Raw genomic sequence first — 19,810 nt, 5'->3', positions numbered from 1 at the left:
ATAATATTGGAACATGTCTGTATTACATGGACTTTTGCACGCATCTACAGATACTGTTCGTAATACGCTATGTCCGCCCCGAGGGTTGACAGTTTCTTTAAAAAGTCATTTTAATTTAGTAAATCATATATAATATGGATTTTATTGAAGCATTTTAAACAAAAGAAAAGGTTAGCAAGCCTTTTGTTGATGTACAGGCGTATTTTTGTTTTTGTATTTGCTTGAGGTCCGAATGAAAAATTAACTAAACAAAAACTCGATTGGGAAATACAAAAGAAATATATTCGTGTACGTACATAAAAGCGGAGAAAAAATTTTACCATTTACGCAATTTCAAATAACGTTTATTTATAAATTTTATATGTGTATAATCATGAAAGTAAAGACATATCATATGAAATAAATGTACGATCAAACGTAATTTATAACAGTTTCGTGATATCGAATAAAATGAAGTATTTGTAAAATTATTACGAATGGTAAGTACTCATTCGTTTCTTAAAATCGTTTTCACTAACAATCATATCAATAATAACAGTCGCATTATTGCTATGCTTTTCATCTTTTCATTCTTATTACTATTCTTATAAAGAAAAATATAATACTTTAAATACCAAAGTGTTCTTCGTCGCTGAAGAAAGAACCACTTTAGTAATAATTTCGTCGTATTTTTAAAAATGGCGGAGTCATTTCATAGGAATCATTTAAATGTGTAAAAATATCATCTAACAAGATTCGTAATTTGTAATAGAGCCTTACACGAGATTCTTCCCAAAATGTAAAAGGGCTATCAAAAAAAAGATGTTTTAACTATATAATAATGACGCGTGTAAAACTTAGAACCACTTACCGCGACATCTTACAAATAAAATGCAAACATTTATAGGCAAGTACAATTCTGCAGGAATGTACTATTATTTAAACTCTTATAGTTGTAAAGTTTTTGGCATGGATATAATATTGCACGGAAAAAAGATTATTTAAAATTTCGCTTCGTTCTTTTCTGTAGTAATTCATTTTGCAGTGTAAATGCCCATGATAAATTTGCAATAGAACTTGCATCATATTCTTAACGGAAAGTTACAAACACTGCTTCAATTTGTATCATTCTAGTCAAAGTAATGACAAATTCATTCGCTACGTGCTATCAAATTATGTAAAATGTTTATACAAACGTTTGATGCAACTCACGTCACCCATTATTGTATACGTCAACAAAACGTATTTACCGCGGACTATTAATACTCCTAACTAATTAACCTCCACTTAATTATTCTTGTTCCAGAACACTTCAGATAAAAGTGCAGATGTTCTACTTTTAAAATCCTTGTAAGTAGGAAATGCTCACAAACTTATTAAATAAGAAAATAGTTTATACAATGATTGCCACGTTGATCGTTTCTTGTACAGTGGCAAACACGAGTATATGCAGATTTTAAAAGTAAAACACTCGCATAATTGTCGATCAAATAGATTTGTGAAAGAGTCTTCTGCTGCTCAACTTCATTCACGTTTGAGTTTGGCTACTCCACGTTGTTGGTATCGCCAGTTTTTGTAATCCTCTTCCCAATAGTTTGAACAATAAAACCAATTCTTTGCAACTTATCGTGGTCTAAAATTTTTCGTCCATCGAATATGTATGCTGGTTTCATCATATTAAAATAGATTCGCTTATAATCCAGTTCCTAAAAAAGAAATAGAAAATACGTATCAATAAATAATGGAATTATATATGTATGTAATATTTTACTTACTATAAATTCGTCCCACTCTGTGCAGACGACAATGGCGTGCGTATCTTTTGTAGCGCTATAAGCGTCTTTGTAAATATTGATCCTATCTTTTATGTGTTCGGGATCATTTGTTACGCTTGGGTGTGTTAGATCTTCGATAATTTGATTCTCTTCTACCTGCGTGGAAAACACAAAATTATTCTTTTTTACAGAAATTTCTAATGGTAATATTTGTAAAGCTAAAGAATTTCTATAATAAATTATATATTATAACTTCTAAAATATATTATAACTTTTAAAATATATAAAGTTATACAATGTTTTTGTTTAAACACAAGATTTATACTTCTGCACAGAGTATAAAATTTTAGATCTAATAAAGTTGAATTTATTATTATTATCTTGTGCGATGTAAACATATAACACGAGAAAAATAAAACTAATCTAAAACAAATACTTATACCATCATCTAACAAGTTATAGTCGCAGTATTCATTTCCAAGAAATAGAGGAGTTCGAATCCACTTTGCAACAAGCAGAGTCGTAAAGAAGAATTGATATCCTTGAAATTTTTTTACACATTCATGTTGAAGCTATTCGCTATTTATTGCACTGTATCCTTTTCAAACACTCTACACATCAATAGTTTTTCGATGTGTCCTCAATCTTTGAAGGCAAATGAAAGGAGTTTACACAGAATGTTTCACAACGTGTACCGGCGATGCAACTTCGATTCTGTGTTTCGAAAGAACAGACCTCGCATTCGGGTACAATCACAATAGCTCTCCACCTTTCTTTAAACATCAAAATACCAAACGAAACGTTATCAATAAAATTCTCTTCGTGATACGACTTTAGAAAAAAATTTTCTTTTTCTATATGACGCTGTTCTTTATTTGAGTGGAAAAGAAACCACTCTGCTCCAGCCATCGATACAGCCCTGGTCTGCAGTGATTTTGGTGGGGTAGACAGCCATTATTACTGATGGTCTACATCGGATCTCTTTTTTCAAAAATAGGCTACAGTCTAGACTCGGCTTTACATAGGGTGTTCAACTATATAAGATTATATATAACTATATAAGATTAAGAGCATATAAGATTCATTTGCAGGTTTTGCATAAATTTCTATAGTTTCAAACAAACTATTTGCCAATCGTACCAACAAGAGAAATACCAGTAAGAATAAATTCTGCGAGCGTCTGTTAATGTTTTCTTGTTCTATTCGTCTCTAAAGAGAAATGATGGAAAACCAGTGTCCGGTTGAAGGTTCAATATTTGCCGTGATAAACTGAAGGCCGCCCGCACGCGACCCGCGGCTGGCTGCACGATGCCACCGTGGATGCTCATTAAAGAAAATCACCTTGGGATCGTATATGTGAAGCATGGCACCCTCGTCAAGCAGGGTCTTGGCGACATGAATGGCCGGTGACTCACGCGTGTCGCCGGTGTTCTTCTTGAAGGCAAACCCCAGCATAGAGATCCGTTTGTCCGTAACGGTGTTGAACAGCGATTCGATTACTTTTGCGGAGAACCTTGACTTCTGGTATTCATTCATGTCTATGACCTGTTGCCAGTAGGCGGCCACCTCCGGCAGGTTCAGGCACTCGCACATGTACACCAGATTGAGTATGTCCTTCTGGAAGCAGGAGCCGCCGAATCCCACTGACGCATGAAGGAACTTCGATCCTATTCGGGAGTCAAGGCCAACAGCTCGTGCTACCTCCGAGACGTCCGCGCCGGTCGCCTCGCACACCGCCGATAGCGAATTTATGCTGGATATGCGCTGCGCTAAAAACGCATTGGCGGCCTAAAATCGTAATCAAATTCTCACCTAATTGCGCAATCCGGTCTGCCTGTTACCGCGCGAACAATTGGCAAACATTGATTCCAAGATAATGCCACGCAACGTTGCGAAACGCGACCGACACTCGGAACGCTGACGGTCCACGGTACAGTAAACAGCAAAATTGGACCAATGAAACTATTTTTTCAGAGAAACATTATTTAAGACTGACCCAAAAATCTCAAGAAACATATGATTTTACATTTACTTTAACTTGGCAAACGATTAATAGCTCTGTTACATTTAGTTTACTAGTTACAGCATCGCGTTCTTCACTTAATATTACACCAATTCTAAATAGAAAAAAATATTGTATTTAATATTTTGTCCAAAGACCTGATTTGCCAAATCGATTAACTTTGCGAAAGTACACATTCATGTTTTAAAGATCTTTTAATTCTTGCCATTCAGTCGTGTAAGCTTAATTATTAAGGAGATTTATTCTAAATGTAAAGAGTTAAGCACCGATAGTAAAGCATTGAAAAATTCGAGATGCAACTAACCGATTTGACCTCTGAATGGCTCCATTAACGGTATTCTTTACACAGGTATGCCTGCCAGTAGACTCGATTTAATCTTCTCGTAGTTTGCATGATATTAACTGATACATACTGTGTAGACGGTAGAAAAGCACTCAATACTTTGCCGATGTCGCGCGAACGTGACTTCGCCAATCTATTATACAAAAAACGAAGATGTCTAAATTATTGATAAAATAGATGAATTTAAAATTGGATGAAATACTGATGATTTTTTAGTATTTTTTACGCAAAATTCAGAATCGTCAAATCTGTGCGGCCAAAGAGTGTTAGTCAACAATGTTAACAAGTTTCACATATTCAGTATCCCTATTATTCACATATCCGGAATCTACAAGTTTCTAACATAAATTCCGGTGCACTATTTGCGCCAATGACCCGAGTCGAAGATTTACCGCGAGCTAATTTAAGCACCCAAAGATTTATAACGCTGTTACACATTTATAAAATGATATATTCTAAGAGAACAGCGGACACGTTTCGAAACACGTCTGTGTTGACTTTTGGTTCGCAGTATTTCTCACAGGACTTTTTCGCGGCCCGAGAGTCTACCGGTTTGCACACCTGTGGCTTGAATGTCGTGCTTTCAGATTTCTCGGAAAGTTGGACTTGCTCTTACCAGCTTTGATAGCTCTGAGCTCCACGTGTTCATCGTTAAGATCTTTTCACGTGGGATCCAGTGCTCGTACACTTTGCACAACTCCTCCATGGCGGCGTGACCTTCGATGGAGTCCTCGCCGCCGATCAAAACTCGGTCTGCGCACAACAGGTCCTCGACCGCGGACCCTTCCGCCAGGAACTCGGGATTCGACAGAATCTGAAAAGAATACATGACGGTTTTTCTTTCCCCTCTGTTACGCTGGTCGACGTCGCGATACATTCGACTTGGCACGGACGTATGATATCAAGCGGCGCGTGATAAATGTAAAAACGCGGCCGGAAAGAGAGAAAAAAGGGTCATGATCGCGCGGCCGCCGGATGGTGGACGCCTCGGACGACTGGTGCTAATTCAACAGGTGCCAACTAGAACTCTCACTATCCCGGGTATCCGAGTACTCGGTGTAGTCATTATAAACCGACCCAGGGGATATGAGTATAAGTGTTTACTTGGGTATTCGAAGTTGAACAGGAGGGTATACAGCGGTGGACAAAAGTACTATACATAGAACTTTGATTATCCGGGTCTCTGATGTCGGAAATGTCTGAATTCTTCCTCGGATACTTGAGGACGTTTCTGGAAAAAGAACCCATAAACGAAAATAACGAATGGAGTAAATAACGCTAGTTTCAGATTTTGTTTTTCCGATATATTATCAGATTGCGGATTTTGTGCATTTATGACGCAAATGAGTAGGTACAATTTCAAATAGAATAAAGATCAAGTGCATTTAGAAAAATTTATTATTTTCAATTGGTCAAATTTATTGAAGGAGCAACGAACTTTTTACGTGGCTCCTCCCTCTTAAAATTGAAATACATAGGGTGACCTGTCCGGTGACTGAACACTCTGTTGAAATCAGTATTCGCAAATCATATTAAACATCTGACACAGAATTAAACAAGAAAAAAAAACGGGCCAAGTGACCAATGAATGAACATTTTTAAGGGGTCGTTGTAACGGAGAAGCTTCAATCTTCAAGTCTATGGTAAAATCAGTGAGAACAAATTTTTCGAACAATAGGAAATTTGAAATTTATGTTCAAGTTTTGTTTTTGTGCCACTATGTTGAGTATGTATACACGTGATCTGAATCTAGCTGATATGATCTGAACATGGCATCGAAAAAAATGTTTTTCATGTTTTTTCGCCAAGAAATTATAGCCCAGATGAAAACCGTTTTGCATACTATCTATCATAAAGAGAAATATTGTAAACGAACGCCAATAGCACGAAACTGTGGCATAATGAGTTTGTTACAAATTTTACTTTGCAAAGAAAATATTGACGATGTTCTTATCATCCTGATACGAATTGTGAACACGTGTAGAAAATTTATACTCGGCTCACAAAATATCGTTGAAATACATAGGAAATTCAATGTTCTTGTTTCAGCTTGTTTCTTGTTCTTGTTACGATAGAAAAGGCAAGCTTTGGCCTATTAATATATTGTTCTTAATTAGAAGTTAACTATTTAGGATACTACATTATGATTGAATAATGACTGTACGAATAGATCGCTAAGGAAAATTTGGTCCCGTCTTCTTAAATTTTGTAATGTCATTTTAACGTTTACTATTTCTGTACGATTCTAAAAAAAAAATTGTCTACATTATACCACCATTATACCTTCTCAAGTCAGGTAATTGCCAGACCGTTTTGCGGTCGCTGATTGATGGCAGACAGGAGTACTAGCGTAATCATTTTTGGCAAACTATCGAACCTAAAAACGTCCAACAGCGACTAATTCATTGAACCGTTAAATGGAATTTAAAATTTGAAATTTCACCAGTGTTATTAAATGAAGGATCCCTTATCCAATTCTTCTAAATGGATTAGTTTTTTTTTTTTAGTATAAATTCGGAGATCTTAATATACATAAATATCAAGATAAAGGCTTGTATTATTAAACTACATATGTATACCACGCTACATCACATTAGCATAGGGTAAAGGACCCAATTACTGTGGAGGTACCAATTATTCTGCCTATATGAATTATACTTATTTTTAAAGTATAATGTAAATTAAAAAAGAGATATTAAATTTTTTCATTAAAATCAGTTAATATATATGTTATATGTCTCTTTTTTAATATTCATTATGTTTTAAAAATAACTATAATTAGTACGGGCACAGTAATTGAACCCTCAAATTTGATAAAACGCGCTTTCGTCATTTTACTTAAAGATATAAATTGTTCAAATGACTAATTATGTTAAATGAATTACTTATTTTCCTCTTGGTAAGTACACTAATATTCTGAATAATTCAAGATCACGAATACTAAATTCATTTCGTGCTTGTGCTCGGTGTTCACGAATTCTTATCGCACAGTATAACGTGTCAAACGATTCCGCCAGCAAAAATCGTTACAGCAGTGCGTTTGCATATGATTTTAAACAACAAATATAGCTACCAACAATTCGACGAAAACACTCATTATCGTTGAACGTCGCTCCCTGTGACGCAAGATATCATAATTTACTATGTATTTCAGTTTTCTCACCTAATCGTCTCTTTGTTTTTAAAAGAAATAACATCAACTAAAAAACTGGAACATACAATAGCGAACGAGAAGCAATGAATATGGATGTTGATACATTTTTTTAATTTCTTGTTTAAAATTGTTCAACTGCCTTGGCTCCCTGTTCTTTGGATAATTTTAGGTTCGTTTACATTTCCATCACGAAAATACACTCTGGAAATTTTGAGCACGGAGACTGTAACATCAGGGGAAATTTTCGTACACAACGTAAACATTACAAATAAGAAAAGATAGTGAAACTCACGTAGAGCTCAACCTAATATTAGTTTTACGAACATCGCACTTTCTCGATTATTTGGAAACGAACAAATACAATCATCTTTATCTGGGGTTTTCGATACGGAAGTTTGAACAGTTGGCATGTGTCGCACATGGAAATTCCATAGTCCCATTTGGGAAACACGTGTGTTGACCGCCCATATGCGTATCAGCACAGAATTGCTTTGAGGGCCAATTGTTTATAATAGGCTGTTCTAAAAATAAATTAAGCATAACGCACCATGTATCCTATTCACACAAATACCAAGAAGAGCACCCCAGTATCCCGTAAGTATAAAATTGATTTATTAGGATTTTTACCGTCAAAATATGACCAAAACATCGGCTATCCCACGGAATGTCGACGCACTAAAATTCGTGTAATTCAATATTGTGTTTTTTTCTATTAACAATCATCTCTGCTGACTAATAAATATTATGACATATTTTAAAGATATTTATAATACTAGAGCTGTAAAAGAAAAATTATTAAATATGGTGGACGATGGTACATTGATTTCTCTATACATGTCATCAAGGTCTCGACGATAAACGTCGCGGAATTATCCCCACCACCGCGGAGTATACCTCGAAGAGTGTAAACACAACATGGCTCGGGTATGCCTCCTGGACGATACACGACGCTGGCAAGACCCGTATTGTTGACATATATCGAGAATTCACTGTACTTGGCTCTATTTGTACACAGAGTTACAAAAGTCCCATCTAAATTCAAATTTTCTAGTAGCCAGCTCAAATTGGCTGTTTGTATTGGGTGCAATAAGTATAGCAACATTGCTCTCAAAGAAGTAGATTTTAAAATACAGTGCTCCCTCAAAAAGAGCAGGGATGGACACGGTAGGGGCCCCTCAAACGCCTGCTTCCCCCACCAACCTCTCTTTCATACAGTGCATAGCTGGTGTCTCGAGTCCTCGTTGCTCCATGGCAACGGGACTTACTGGAAGGGGGTCAGTGGGCGCTATGGTGGGGACGGTCTTGACTCAATTGAGACAAAAATGCCCAACCCTGGAGTAAGGTGAAATCCGTGTAGGTAAAAAATACATTTTTATGTATTCTTTTAATGTATGTGCACAGCTGTGTATCATCCGTGTAGAGGTTCTTCAAATAACGTACGAGCCACGTTTGATCTTATCAAAAACCGACAATCTTTGGTCCGCTTATGGCAGCTTCCTGAGGCAACCTCGTAGTGTCTTTACGGTTTATTATGTGTTTGAATTCGGCGCCGCTGTTTCTTGTATGCAAGGGCATTTCTTGAGGAATTAGTTCACACGAACGAATTCGCATTTGTTCTTCCTCATCTCTATTATTCGCCACGATAACGAAAATTTTAAACATATGCTAAATTGATTCAAAATAAATGTAAAAAAATTAAATTTGTCAAAAACAAAATCCGCATATAATCGAAACCGCGCCGAAGGACACCATTGTTTCGAGGGAGCACTGTATGTGAAAAAAGTACCCTCGGAATTTGGAATGGTCTAGCTCCATTGAGTCATCAAAAGCATCCGCCTTGCAAGTGGTAATATATTGCAAGGTATATTTCCCATTCACGGTAACATTTTATATAACGAAGTCGACGGCCTACGCGGGGTGAATGGAAACTCGCGTAACCACAACGCGTCATTAATGGGGCGAAAATGATAAATAAATTTTGGTAAATAAATATTGTTGTAACGTTACCTGATACGAAACGCCTGGTTTGTGATTGGCACGCAAAATGTTCATAATGCTCTCCGCCGCTCTGACCGGCACGGTGCTCTTCTCGACAACGATTTTGTCCCCGGTCGCAATTTCTGCGATCATTCTGGCCGCGCTCTCGACATACTTCAAATCTGCCGCTCTTCCTCTCCCGTTGCCGAACGTTTTCGTCGGCGTGTTCACGGAAATGAATATCAGATCCGCCTCCTTGATCGCGGTGTGCATGTCAGTGGAGAAAAATAAATTATGCCCGCGGCAAATCCTGACCACGTCGTCCAGGCCGGGCTCGTAAATCGGCAGCTTATCCGAATTCCACTGAGCGATTCTTTCTTTGCTCTTGTCCACGACGGTCACTTTGATTTCCCCACACTTCAATGCAATAATACTGCAAGTAGGACCGCCAACGTACCCAGCACCGATACAGCAAATATTCCGGATCGTCATTTCCAATGATCGACGCTCTACCTGACAGTAATATTTACCACTTGTTACGAACGAATCATATCATTCTAAGAGATGAAATATTATTCAAAATATGAACACAATTTTCATATGAATTGAATGACACAAATTAAACGAATTTAGCATTTTTCATGATGTGTATAATACGTATAATAATATGTATAATACGAACCGGGCAGTGCCGGATTAAGACATTTCGTGACTCTAAACACTTAAAAGATTTTGAGGCCCTGCATGAACCACTTCAACGCGACGTAAGGTGCACCGGTACTATTTCTTAGGCGTGTTCGATCATTTTAGTAAGATGTGTTTTTAACAAACGTTATTGCTCCATCGCTACTGATTTTCATCTTTCCGCTATTCTTTCGGTTTTTCCATATATACATAAACATTTGGAAACATTATTACAGTAGAACTCCGTTTATCCGGATTGTTAAACATAATCCCTGTTTTTTTATCCGCTAATTAATTAATATCCCGAGTCTACGACTCGGAACCGAATGAACTGATGATGGTAAAACTTATAACTTATGTGTCTTTTGCTTCATACTACCAATATTGTAAAAGTATATATATAAAATGTGCAATAAATAAAATACATAAAATGTGTTTGAGTTATTTATGTTGTTAACGGATTATTCGGATTAGCCAGACTTCCGGTCATCCGGATCGTGCCCAGTCCCGTGTAAACCGGATAAACGGGGTTCGATTGTAGTATGTAAAATCTGTAAAACTCAGAAAATGTCTACGGTGCCCCCCCCCCTCTCCGGATGGCCTAAGCACGTGCTTACTTTGCTCATTGGTTAATCCTCACAATTCGGATATTGTTGCGCGGCGATTCGTAGTGGATGACGACGTGATATTCATTGAGCATAATACCGACATAAAATTGTCTTGTTTGTATGTATTATAGAAAACTAAGATTAGCTCTCGGAAAACGTATGTACTCACAATGTTGAATTATGCGCACAATGAGTTCCAAAAGTTAAAATAAAATACCGGTAATCGCTATAGTGCACAACCCCTTTTTTTCTATATTTTTCAATGAAGATATGGTTTTGAATGTTTCATTGTATTGACAACGTTATCTCATTAACATATCGATCTAAGTGGTGATTGAATGATACATACTATAATCTATCTCGCTATGACTATAATGCACCCTTGCTCGTATCAGTTGCACTTGCAACTGTACAATTATTTTGATACTTTGTTTACATTCGAGTCTTCATTATTAAATAGAAATTCAACGAATCGTAAATGTCATAGTTTATCAAGTTTTGTCGGTAACCGCTAACAGAATGCCGGATGACGGCTGCAACGTGCAATGCAAACAACTCCACCGGGCACACGCTGTCGAAATCTCATTAGTTTCGAGAGAGCTGAATGGGCGCGTTTCAAGTACAATTAATATTTTAAGTAAATTAATGAGAGCACCCTTGGCATGCTGTCGTTACCTGTGGCTAACGTTTCTAAAAGTACGCTCTAATAGAAAACGTGAGGCTTCTCGGAATCGACGAATGGACGGAAGGAAATGCTACGATAAGTCGGCGATCACTAACCAGCCAAATCACATACCGTCACGAGCACACCAACGAACGAAAGTCTTTAGAATACCGGACAGCAACGTTCATGACAGGAATGTATTGCAGACGGATCGTCGACACACTACGAAATACTGACGTAGTTCGAGTCCTACGCGTCCCTCGTCAGAAAATCGTCTAGTCTAAACTGGAGGCGCGTAGGTCGCACGCGCGGCCCCTGCTCTCCCCTGAATCGTGGTCAACCGGCGCATGCGTCTTTTGAAAATTTTTAACATGCTACCGTCAAAGAGTAGATATAACAAGAGGCGATACTCCGAGCGGTACCTTTGAACTCGAACGGTGGCCTGGACCTTTAAATTGGTTGTGTAGGCAAGCGGGAAATTTAAATCAACTGGATTTAATATTCTTATTGCTTGTCAATTTCTAATAATTAGAAATCTATTTGTGTTAGTTTATAGTATGGTATTTATTAATATTGGTTTTCGAAGTATTTACATGCATTTTACAAGATTGAAAAGTTGAAAAAGAAGAATTCTGATAAGATAACAACTGTAGAAAATATATTTTAAGAATATCCATTATGGATATATTACAGAAATGTTTATGACTAGACTGCGGATGTTTATGTAATTTTCAATTCTTATAGACAAGTTTTAAGAAAGTGGAATCAAATACAATCCTATTTTTAGTGGGAACAACCTTTGTAGATCCAAAATAAATAAAAATTTTACTAAATTCTATCGACTTTTATATTCTAGCATTTGTTGAAAATTTTCATAAGCCTGAAATGCATAAAGATCCGCAATCTATTTATTACAAATAAGTTATAAACAAATACGGTACAAATAGATTATCGTAGCTTACCTTGAAAAGATATTACAAACAATATAAATATATACATATGCAGTATGTCCACAGCTGTCCCTAGAGACTAACAATAAACTAAATTTTGAACAGCACTAAATGATCTTGAGTAAACTTGGAAGATGAAAGTGTTATAGGTCGGTGAATTTGTCTCGGGATAGGATACGCACTTACCTAAATAAAAATATATAGTTGCGTATAAAAAAAAACAACAGAGGTCGTCTTGAAACCTCAGAACCACGTCCACCTAGAGAAGATTTGAGACCACCATAATATGTCTCCCCCGAAACAGAGTAAGCTTTATTCGAAATAGTTTTACAACGATCTATAGTGTGGGAAATAATTGCATGCGAAACTTCAAATATAACGTTCTGTATATATTTATAATTGTAGCCTCTTAGACCGTAGGATGGAACTTGGTAACAATTTTTTTATCCATTCATACTATATAGTATGATAGATACTATGATATCATAGTATCATTCTTGCACGCTGTTATTTTCTCATACGAATATTTTTTAGAACTAAATCTGTATAACTAATATTATATGTATATAACAAAATAATATACATAATATAATATAATAATATATAACATATATATATATAGAGTGTCCCAAAAATGTTGTACTTCCCTGAAAGGGGCAATTCCCAAGGTCATTTGAAGTAACTTTTTCCTTTGATTATTACCGAAAAACACGGTTCACTCAGAGCGTGGCTACAGCGGATGGATTTCAACTCGGCCAATGCCAACAGCTCGCTCAGCGGGAGCCATTGTGGCTGTGTTCTTATTGGTCTGTGTTTTTCGTTAATAACTCTTTAACAAAGCCGCGAAGACCATTTCCGCAATGGAAAGAGTTACTGCAAATGACCTCGGAAATCACCTGTCTCAAAGAAGTACAACATTTTTGGAGCACCCTGTATACACGAATAATATAATTTTGCTTATAATATTTTAAATATAACAATAATAATAAGTTAATTTTTGCAGCCTCTCAGCCATGAGAAGGAACTCGATTTACAATAATTTTTCCCTAAAGACACACATTTATATCATGTACAATAATTTCGCAAACATATCCTCCTTCACGTATACATTGTAAAGTAAAAATAAATAAACTACTCCAATAAAATAATCAATACTAATTTCAATATATTACATATCTAAATTCAAATGTATTACAATACATATTATAAAATAGTTATAGCGCAGTTTAACGAACTTTGTTGAAATTATTCCATTTTTCTATAACCTATGGCAATAACTTCGACAATTTATAAAAATATTTCTGGTACGCGTAAAAATGAAAAATGTAATTTTAAGATTATGGAATTATATCATTGTTTGCATACGAATGCATTCATGATAAAATCGAAGTAGTCAAAGCATGATTGTTGTAGGGAGATTAAATTAATTGTCGTACCAAAACGGCATTTTGAAATAATTATTAACAAAATTGTCCGATAGGTGACTCGGAGTTAGAAACGAATTGCCATAATTTCTTATCTAGAAACAATTACTCCGCGACGATATTTGTCAAGTGGCGCTGTTGTCGCCTGTGGTGGCGCTGCAGGAAAATTCGTTCTTTACGTTCTCGGCGTCCGTACTTCGCGTCGTGTTAAGCGAAGTACAAACTTTTATATCCGTTGTGATATAAAGGATCCGTTAGGTTTTCATTGAAAACAATGGTCCAAAAAAAGGTAAATCTATTACATTGCCGAATACAAATAATATTTCTAAGCCGAACCATGTTACTGTTATGAATTGGAATGGTTAAAATTTGGCATGTCTTGGATGCGTTAGTATGGAATAAATATGTTTTCTTTTTCTAGAATATGTATTGGTTCACGAAATTCGTAAATTGTTATGAATAAAATTACTTTTCTGGAGTGTGAAAATACGAGTGCATAAGACTGTATATAAACAATATTTTTTGAAATTGTGTAATTAACCACAACCTTGCTAACCTATACAGAGTGATACACGAGTCTTCAGTAGTTTCTGATTACGATTTTTAACAAGAATCTTTTTGTTATTTAGCCGAAGAAGAAGGTGGGGAAGAAGGTGGCAGCTGCCCCACTGGCAGTGAAGAAAGTTGAACCTAAAAAACAGACCAATCCTCTTTTCGAGAAACGCACCCGCAATTTTGGGATCGGTGAGAAAACATTGCTTTACACGTGCAGTTGATAAACAATGTTTTTGCATTATACTAATGAGCAAAATTTAATACTTAGGACAGGATATTCAGCCTGCTCGTGATCTGAGTCGTTTTGTCAAATGGCCCAAATATATTCGTATCCAGCGTCAAAGGGCTGTGCTCCAAAAAAGGTTGAAAGTACCACCACCAATCAACCAGTTCACACAAACGCTAGACAAACAAACAGGTTTGTAATTTAAAAGTAATTAAAAGAAATTAAATGAATAAAAATAACTATTAACTTTTTTCAATTATTATAGCAACACAGTTATTCAAAATGATGGAGAAGTACAGGCCTGAATCTGCAGCAATGAAAAAAATGAGGCTCAAGGCTAGAGCAGAACAAAAAGTTGCCAAGAAGGAAGACGCGCCAACGAAGAAACCCAATGTACTGCGAAGTGGAACAAACACAGTTACTACACTGGTTGAACAAAAGAAAGCTCAACTTGTTGTGATTGCACATGATGTGGATCCAATCGAGGTAAATGAGTGCTCCTTTCTATTAAAATAATAATTCATTATCCATTTTGTTTTTAACAATGATGTTAACAGAATTTCTTCACCTGAGAATATATTTGATATAATCAGTATTATTCAAAAGATGATAAATGACATACTGAATAAATTATATAAGAAGTCTTATGCCTCAAGTAATTTATTTTACAATATTTATCATATACATGTGTTTATTTACAGATTGTTCTTTTCTTGCCTGCTCTTTGCCGTAAAATGGGTGTACCATACTGCATTATAAAGGGTAAAGCTCGTTTGGGACGTCTTGTGAGACGTAAAACTTGTGCTACAGTGGCTATAACTCAGGTAAGAATAATTATAACAATTGCATTGTCAAATATTATTTTACATCACAAATGATGAACACAAATAGAGCCAATCCAATGATAATATTCGTGATATGTTACTTAATATTTACCTGAGATATTCTTACTAATATCTCTGTTTTTACAGTGTCATCAATTTTTCTATAACATGTTTTTTACGTTTACAGGTGGATTCTGGTGACAGGGCCAACTTTGCTAAACTGGTTGAAGCTGTGAAGGTAAACTTCAATGATAGATACGATGAAATTAGACGTCATTGGGGTGGTGGTCTTTTGGGCAGCAAATCTGCTGCTAGGATAGCTAAGCTAGAGAAAGCTAAGGCGAAAGAACTTGCGCAGAAACAGGGTTAACATCGTCCTGTTTATGGGGGTTTGTTTACAATGTACAACAATAAAGAATGAAAAACAGTTCGTTTGTGTTCTAAATAACACATGACCTTTAAATAATTTTAATGAGTGTTAACTTAGAGTGTAAGGTATATAATACTTAACAAGTATTCAAATTTTATATAGATATATTTCAATTCAATATGTACAATTTAATATAAGACTTACTATGAAAAATACTCATATTCTTTTCTTTATTAATTTTTCTAGTTTTTTTATTCGTCCAGCTTCGTGTTCTGGACTATCCTGAATAATGTGACTCTTCGCGTCATGCGAGGAAACCGCATTTTCAGGTTGCTTGAATTGTTCAACTAGTAGAGCTTGTTCCGTTTTCTTCAGACCCTATAAATAATTTAGAGTCATAATATGTTAAATACAAGTTACATAAATTAAAAAGCAGAATTAAGTATTTACTTTCATATCTAGAATTTTCTTAAACTCTTGTGCCTCTAGATCCGGAAAACGCAGTCTACATTGTTTTACAAAATCCTTGGGAGATTCAATTGGCGACATTACAATTTTGAGTATCATTTCAGCGCTTGCCATGCCTTTTACTACTACCTGATCACAATAAAGAACAAATTAGTATAGTCATAGGTATACTGGTAATGACAAACGTTACCTTAGTATATGCCGCTGGTGGTTTTCTTTGATCTTGATAACCTGTTGTTGGAAGATCCAAGAGAGCAGTCTTCAACACAATTACATCTAACAGTAATTGTTCAGCACCCATAGTATTTAAAGGTTTGCATTTATACAGCTGTTGCACTAATTTCACTATAAATGAGCTGTAGAAAAATAAAAAGATTATTAATGTATCGATATAATTTTAACAGAAATTAACTGTATATTACCTTGCAAAATTTACACAGAGATACGTGAAATACTTTCTGCACGCAGACAACCTATCTCTGATAGTAGGTATTGTTTGTCGAAGGTGTGTTACAATAGTATTAACATAATTGCTCTGATCACCAACAACTTCTATTGCACTCCATTGAACCTAAAATAATAAATATGACAAATGTAAAACACTTAAATAGTAAAGTATAGTTGTATAATTTGCATACCTTCGTCATCGCAGTCAATGCAGATTCACATGCTGACTCTAGATCTTGAACTAACAATTGAATACAATTTGATATAACACTGAAAGAAAGTTATCCAATTTTTAATAAAAGAAAATGTAGTGAACGATTGGTAAATAATATGGTATATATACTGTACTTGTGAAAAATATCTTGTTCTTGAGACAAATTAATTTTTTCAGCAAAACATTTATCCGTTTTTTCTCGCAATTTTTCTTCTAATTGTTTTGTTGTTTCCGAGCAATATTCAGCTGTTGTTAATACGCTGTAACATACACAGATAATATATTTTCTTTTAATTGCTCACCTAGTGACAATAAAATCAGTGAAGAAATTTTTACCAGCATATACGCGATTGTTCTTCTTTGCTAAATCTAGTAGTTTCACCTTCTTTCAGAAAACTTTGGAAATTTTGTATAAAACCAGATGTTGAGAGATCTCGGAAATCACGAGTTATGCTGCTCATGCTTGTAGCAAGTCCTGCACTACCTCCAATTCTATAACAGATCATACAAAATCAAACTCCACCGAATAATGATACTAAATAGTATCTATAGTATGTCTGTTACTTACTTTGGTAAATTATTTTGAAGTATTTTAAGAGCATATTCCCGCAGATATTTTTGGAACGTTTCAGATAGACTCAACATAATCAAGCCAGTACTGAGTTGTGTGCATTGCAACATACACTTTTTGTAAAACACAAACAAATCTGCACAAGATGATAAAACACTACTAGGTCCCTCAATACCATCGAATTCTCTGGCACCAGGCGGTTGTGTTTTGGAATCTGATATAAATTTTTCCATTAAATCTGCTAGATTGCGATCCAAGCTTTCTATATAAATGCTTAGATATGGCTCGAAGCATCGTCCAATGAGATTGGTAAATGGTGATGCCTTGGATTTTTCATTCTGCACCTAATATATTACGCAATGTTCTTATACACTGTTCGCAAGGATATTTTGCAACATATATAATTAAATATACTCTACCTGTTCATTTATTTCAAATGGATTAGTCGAAACTTTATCCGCGGCATCCGCATTAGCAGTTTTCTTAATTGCCACTTCAGTATTCTCCAAAGTAATGCCACTAAATCTTTTTGCTAATAGTGACTCAAAGTTACTAGTTCTTTGAATCGCATACAGCAATAGTTTCACATCTATTTCTGACCGTCGTTTGTGCATTAATTTTGTCAAATCGTCACGCGTAACGTTACAAAATTGTACAGCTATTCGTTCCGAGATCTCCCAGTCTTGTGGAAAGATCGTCCCGAATTTCGATTCGAAGTCAAGCAAATGCTTCTTTATCCACGCATATCGCCGATCTATTTTATCCAGCCATGCAAAGTCTTGATTCTCCTCGAACAAGTGTGCATACTCTTGCAGTTGTATACCTACGAACCAGGTAAGCAGATCCTTCCTTGTAAAAAAAGAGTGAATTATCACAATTATCTTTGAACTCGCATAGTACTCCAAATTATAACCAATTATACATACTTGACTTTAGGATCTAATATGGACAACACCAAACAGCCTTCCGTCAATTGATTGAAATATTTTGGATTTTGCCCAGAAAATGCTTGCTTGAAGTCTGCTGTAATTTGCTGGGCCAGTTCAACTTGTATTTGACGCACCTGCAAGTTAAAATGTTAATTAGCAAAACGTACAGTGATTCCCAAGTGAATATTAGTGACTGAAATATTACATACTTCGTCGGATAACTGTTTCACTTGTGGTATATCCATGTAACTATTAAAATGCTGCATTACTTCCATTACAGCTTGCAGCGGCAAAATAATCTCACCGTATTGTTTCCTTTCTGTTAACACTCTGAGGAAATAAATGCGTAATAGGATATTTAATCTGTCTAGTTATAATAAATATAATAAAAGTTTACAATAGAAGTCAAGATACTATACTTTAAAGAATCTACACCTTCTACAAGCATGTGTAGGTGGTTCAAAGCAGTGATAGAGGCAGTGAGATTTCTTTTAGCAAAATCCATTTGTTTAATATCCCTTGTTATTTCCTTAACCACTTCTTCAGATTGTTCTGCTTTATCTTTTATGTCTTTGATATGTACAAATAATTGTTTTATGACTTTCTGTGCATCCTCCAATGCTGCTCTCCCATCTTGTCCCACATTCGTTTGACCACGTACCACAGAGCGTATCTCTTTGTCAATGGTACGTATCTTTGATTCCATATTATTTACTACATCGTCTATGTTCGACAAAGACTGTTCTGTCGGGAACAGTGAATTTATGTAATCTACTACATTGAAGTTCGGTTGGTCCAATGGATCGGTACTAGGTAGAACCTAATAGTATAAAACAACATATGTCAAATACAACTATAGACATAAATTTTGGAAGTATTAAATGACAACTATAATAGGCAGTTGTCAAATTTAACCAATTATGATGCACTGTGACAGTATATGCGATCTAATTTTATTACAAAAACGTATGTAAAACTTGATAGTTTATAAAAACATCGTAGCCGATAAAAATACGCAAAGTATCATTGAGATGACAGTTGTAAACAATTTGATAGCTTTGTCAGAATCCTAACCTGTTCAATGACATTCTGTACATTTGGCGGAAGAGTACAAACAGTCGAATTCAGATCTTCTAAATCATCTTCATCGTGTCCTTCCATGTCTGCTTTTGTCTCGACCTTTTAAAATATTGTAAATTCATGCGTATCTCATTCTAGACCGAGTCCGTATAGACGTTCGACATGACAAAAGACACGTTCCGTGCTTACGTGAGCGCTCAAACCTTACAACAGCCGCACTTGCACTGTGTAATTGTCACTTATGTAAATACATTTAGTACACTACTTTTATAAATGAAAACAATAAATACCTATGTATGATCATGCCGAACGTATACCATATACGTACTAAAAACTAGATATTTTACACGATTACAGTCCAAATATTATTTACAATGTTTTAAATAAATAAAAAATGTAAAACAACAATTTTTTCTTTTCTTCGTTATACAATACTGTATACGAACTGCTATTCAAGTATTTAACTAAATAAATATAATAAAAAACATCAAGACTTTTAATTGTACATTTAACGTTTTTGCGAGTAACGCGTAAAATTACACAGT

At 35.5% G+C, this 19,810-nt stretch overlaps 3 protein-coding genes across 3 annotated transcripts; 1 reads left to right on the top strand and 2 right to left on the bottom strand.

Moving 5' to 3' along the window:
- Positions 1–314: 314 nt before the first annotated feature.
- Sgl (UDP-glucose 6-dehydrogenase sgl) lies at positions 315–11,478 on the bottom strand. The gene is given in 7 exon segments (XM_076787127.1): positions 315–1,552; positions 1,554–1,685; positions 1,755–1,910; positions 3,096–3,542; positions 4,737–4,934; positions 9,282–9,764; positions 11,219–11,478. Coding segments are annotated over 6 exon segments (1,440 nt in total). The 5' UTR covers positions 9,744–9,764; positions 11,219–11,478; the 3' UTR covers positions 315–1,507.
- A 2,233-nt stretch (positions 11,479–13,711) lies between these two features.
- On the top strand, positions 13,712–15,616 carry Rpl7a (ribosomal protein L7A). Its single transcript, XM_076787126.1, has 6 exons — positions 13,712–13,870; positions 14,211–14,325; positions 14,405–14,554; positions 14,628–14,848; positions 15,064–15,186; positions 15,374–15,616. The coding sequence occupies exons 1-6, from the start codon at positions 13,856–13,858 to the stop codon at positions 15,554–15,556; spliced, it is 807 nt and encodes a 268-aa protein (XP_076643241.1). The 5' UTR covers positions 13,712–13,855; the 3' UTR covers positions 15,557–15,616.
- Positions 15,617–15,702: 86 nt separating this feature from the next.
- Positions 15,703–19,692, bottom strand: Vps53 (vacuolar protein sorting 53). The gene is made up of 14 exons (XM_076787125.1): positions 19,556–19,692; positions 19,260–19,468; positions 18,605–19,005; positions 18,395–18,515; positions 18,183–18,319; positions 17,676–18,105; positions 17,254–17,600; positions 17,022–17,177; positions 16,820–16,945; positions 16,663–16,741; positions 16,447–16,595; positions 16,215–16,380; positions 16,007–16,153; positions 15,703–15,934 (listed from the first exon to the last, which is right to left on the bottom strand). Exons 2-14 carry the CDS (start codon positions 19,344–19,346, stop codon positions 15,773–15,775), a joined length of 2,508 nt encoding a protein of 835 aa, XP_076643240.1. The 5' UTR covers positions 19,347–19,468; positions 19,556–19,692; the 3' UTR covers positions 15,703–15,772.
- Between the last annotated feature and the right edge of the window lie 118 nt (positions 19,693–19,810).

The sequence above is a fragment of the Halictus rubicundus genome, chromosome 4, assembly GCF_050948215.1.
Source record: "Halictus rubicundus isolate RS-2024b chromosome 4, iyHalRubi1_principal, whole genome shotgun sequence".
NCBI classification, from domain to species: Eukaryota; Metazoa; Arthropoda; class Insecta; order Hymenoptera; family Halictidae; genus Halictus; species Halictus rubicundus.
Note: the sequence above shows the minus strand (reverse complement) of the source record. Positions and strands in the feature narration are given on the sequence as shown.

What these genes read in the sequence shown, in the direction of transcription:
- Rpl7a (XM_076787126.1), top strand. An exon ending in CACCCGCAATTTTGGGATCG is followed by an intron (nt 14,326 to 14,404) that starts GTGAGAAAACAT and finishes TTTAATACTTAG; the next exon opens with GACAGGATATTCAGCCTGCT. An exon ending in ATGATGTGGATCCAATCGAG is followed by an intron (nt 14,849 to 15,063) that starts GTAAATGAGTGC and finishes GTTTATTTACAG; the next exon opens with ATTGTTCTTTTCTTGCCTGC.
- Vps53 (XM_076787125.1), bottom strand. Translation starts at nt 19,346, where the DNA reads ATGGAAGGACACGATGAAGATGATTTAGAAGATCTGAATTCGACTGTT. An exon ending in CTTCAAAATAATTTACCAAA is followed by an intron (nt 17,178 to 17,253) that starts GTAAGTAACAGA and finishes GATCTGTTATAG; the next exon opens with AATTGGAGGTAGTGCAGGAC. An exon ending in AGAAAATTCTAGATATGAAA is followed by an intron (nt 15,935 to 16,006) that starts GTAAATACTTAA and finishes AATTATTTATAG; the next exon opens with GGTCTGAAGAAAACGGAACA.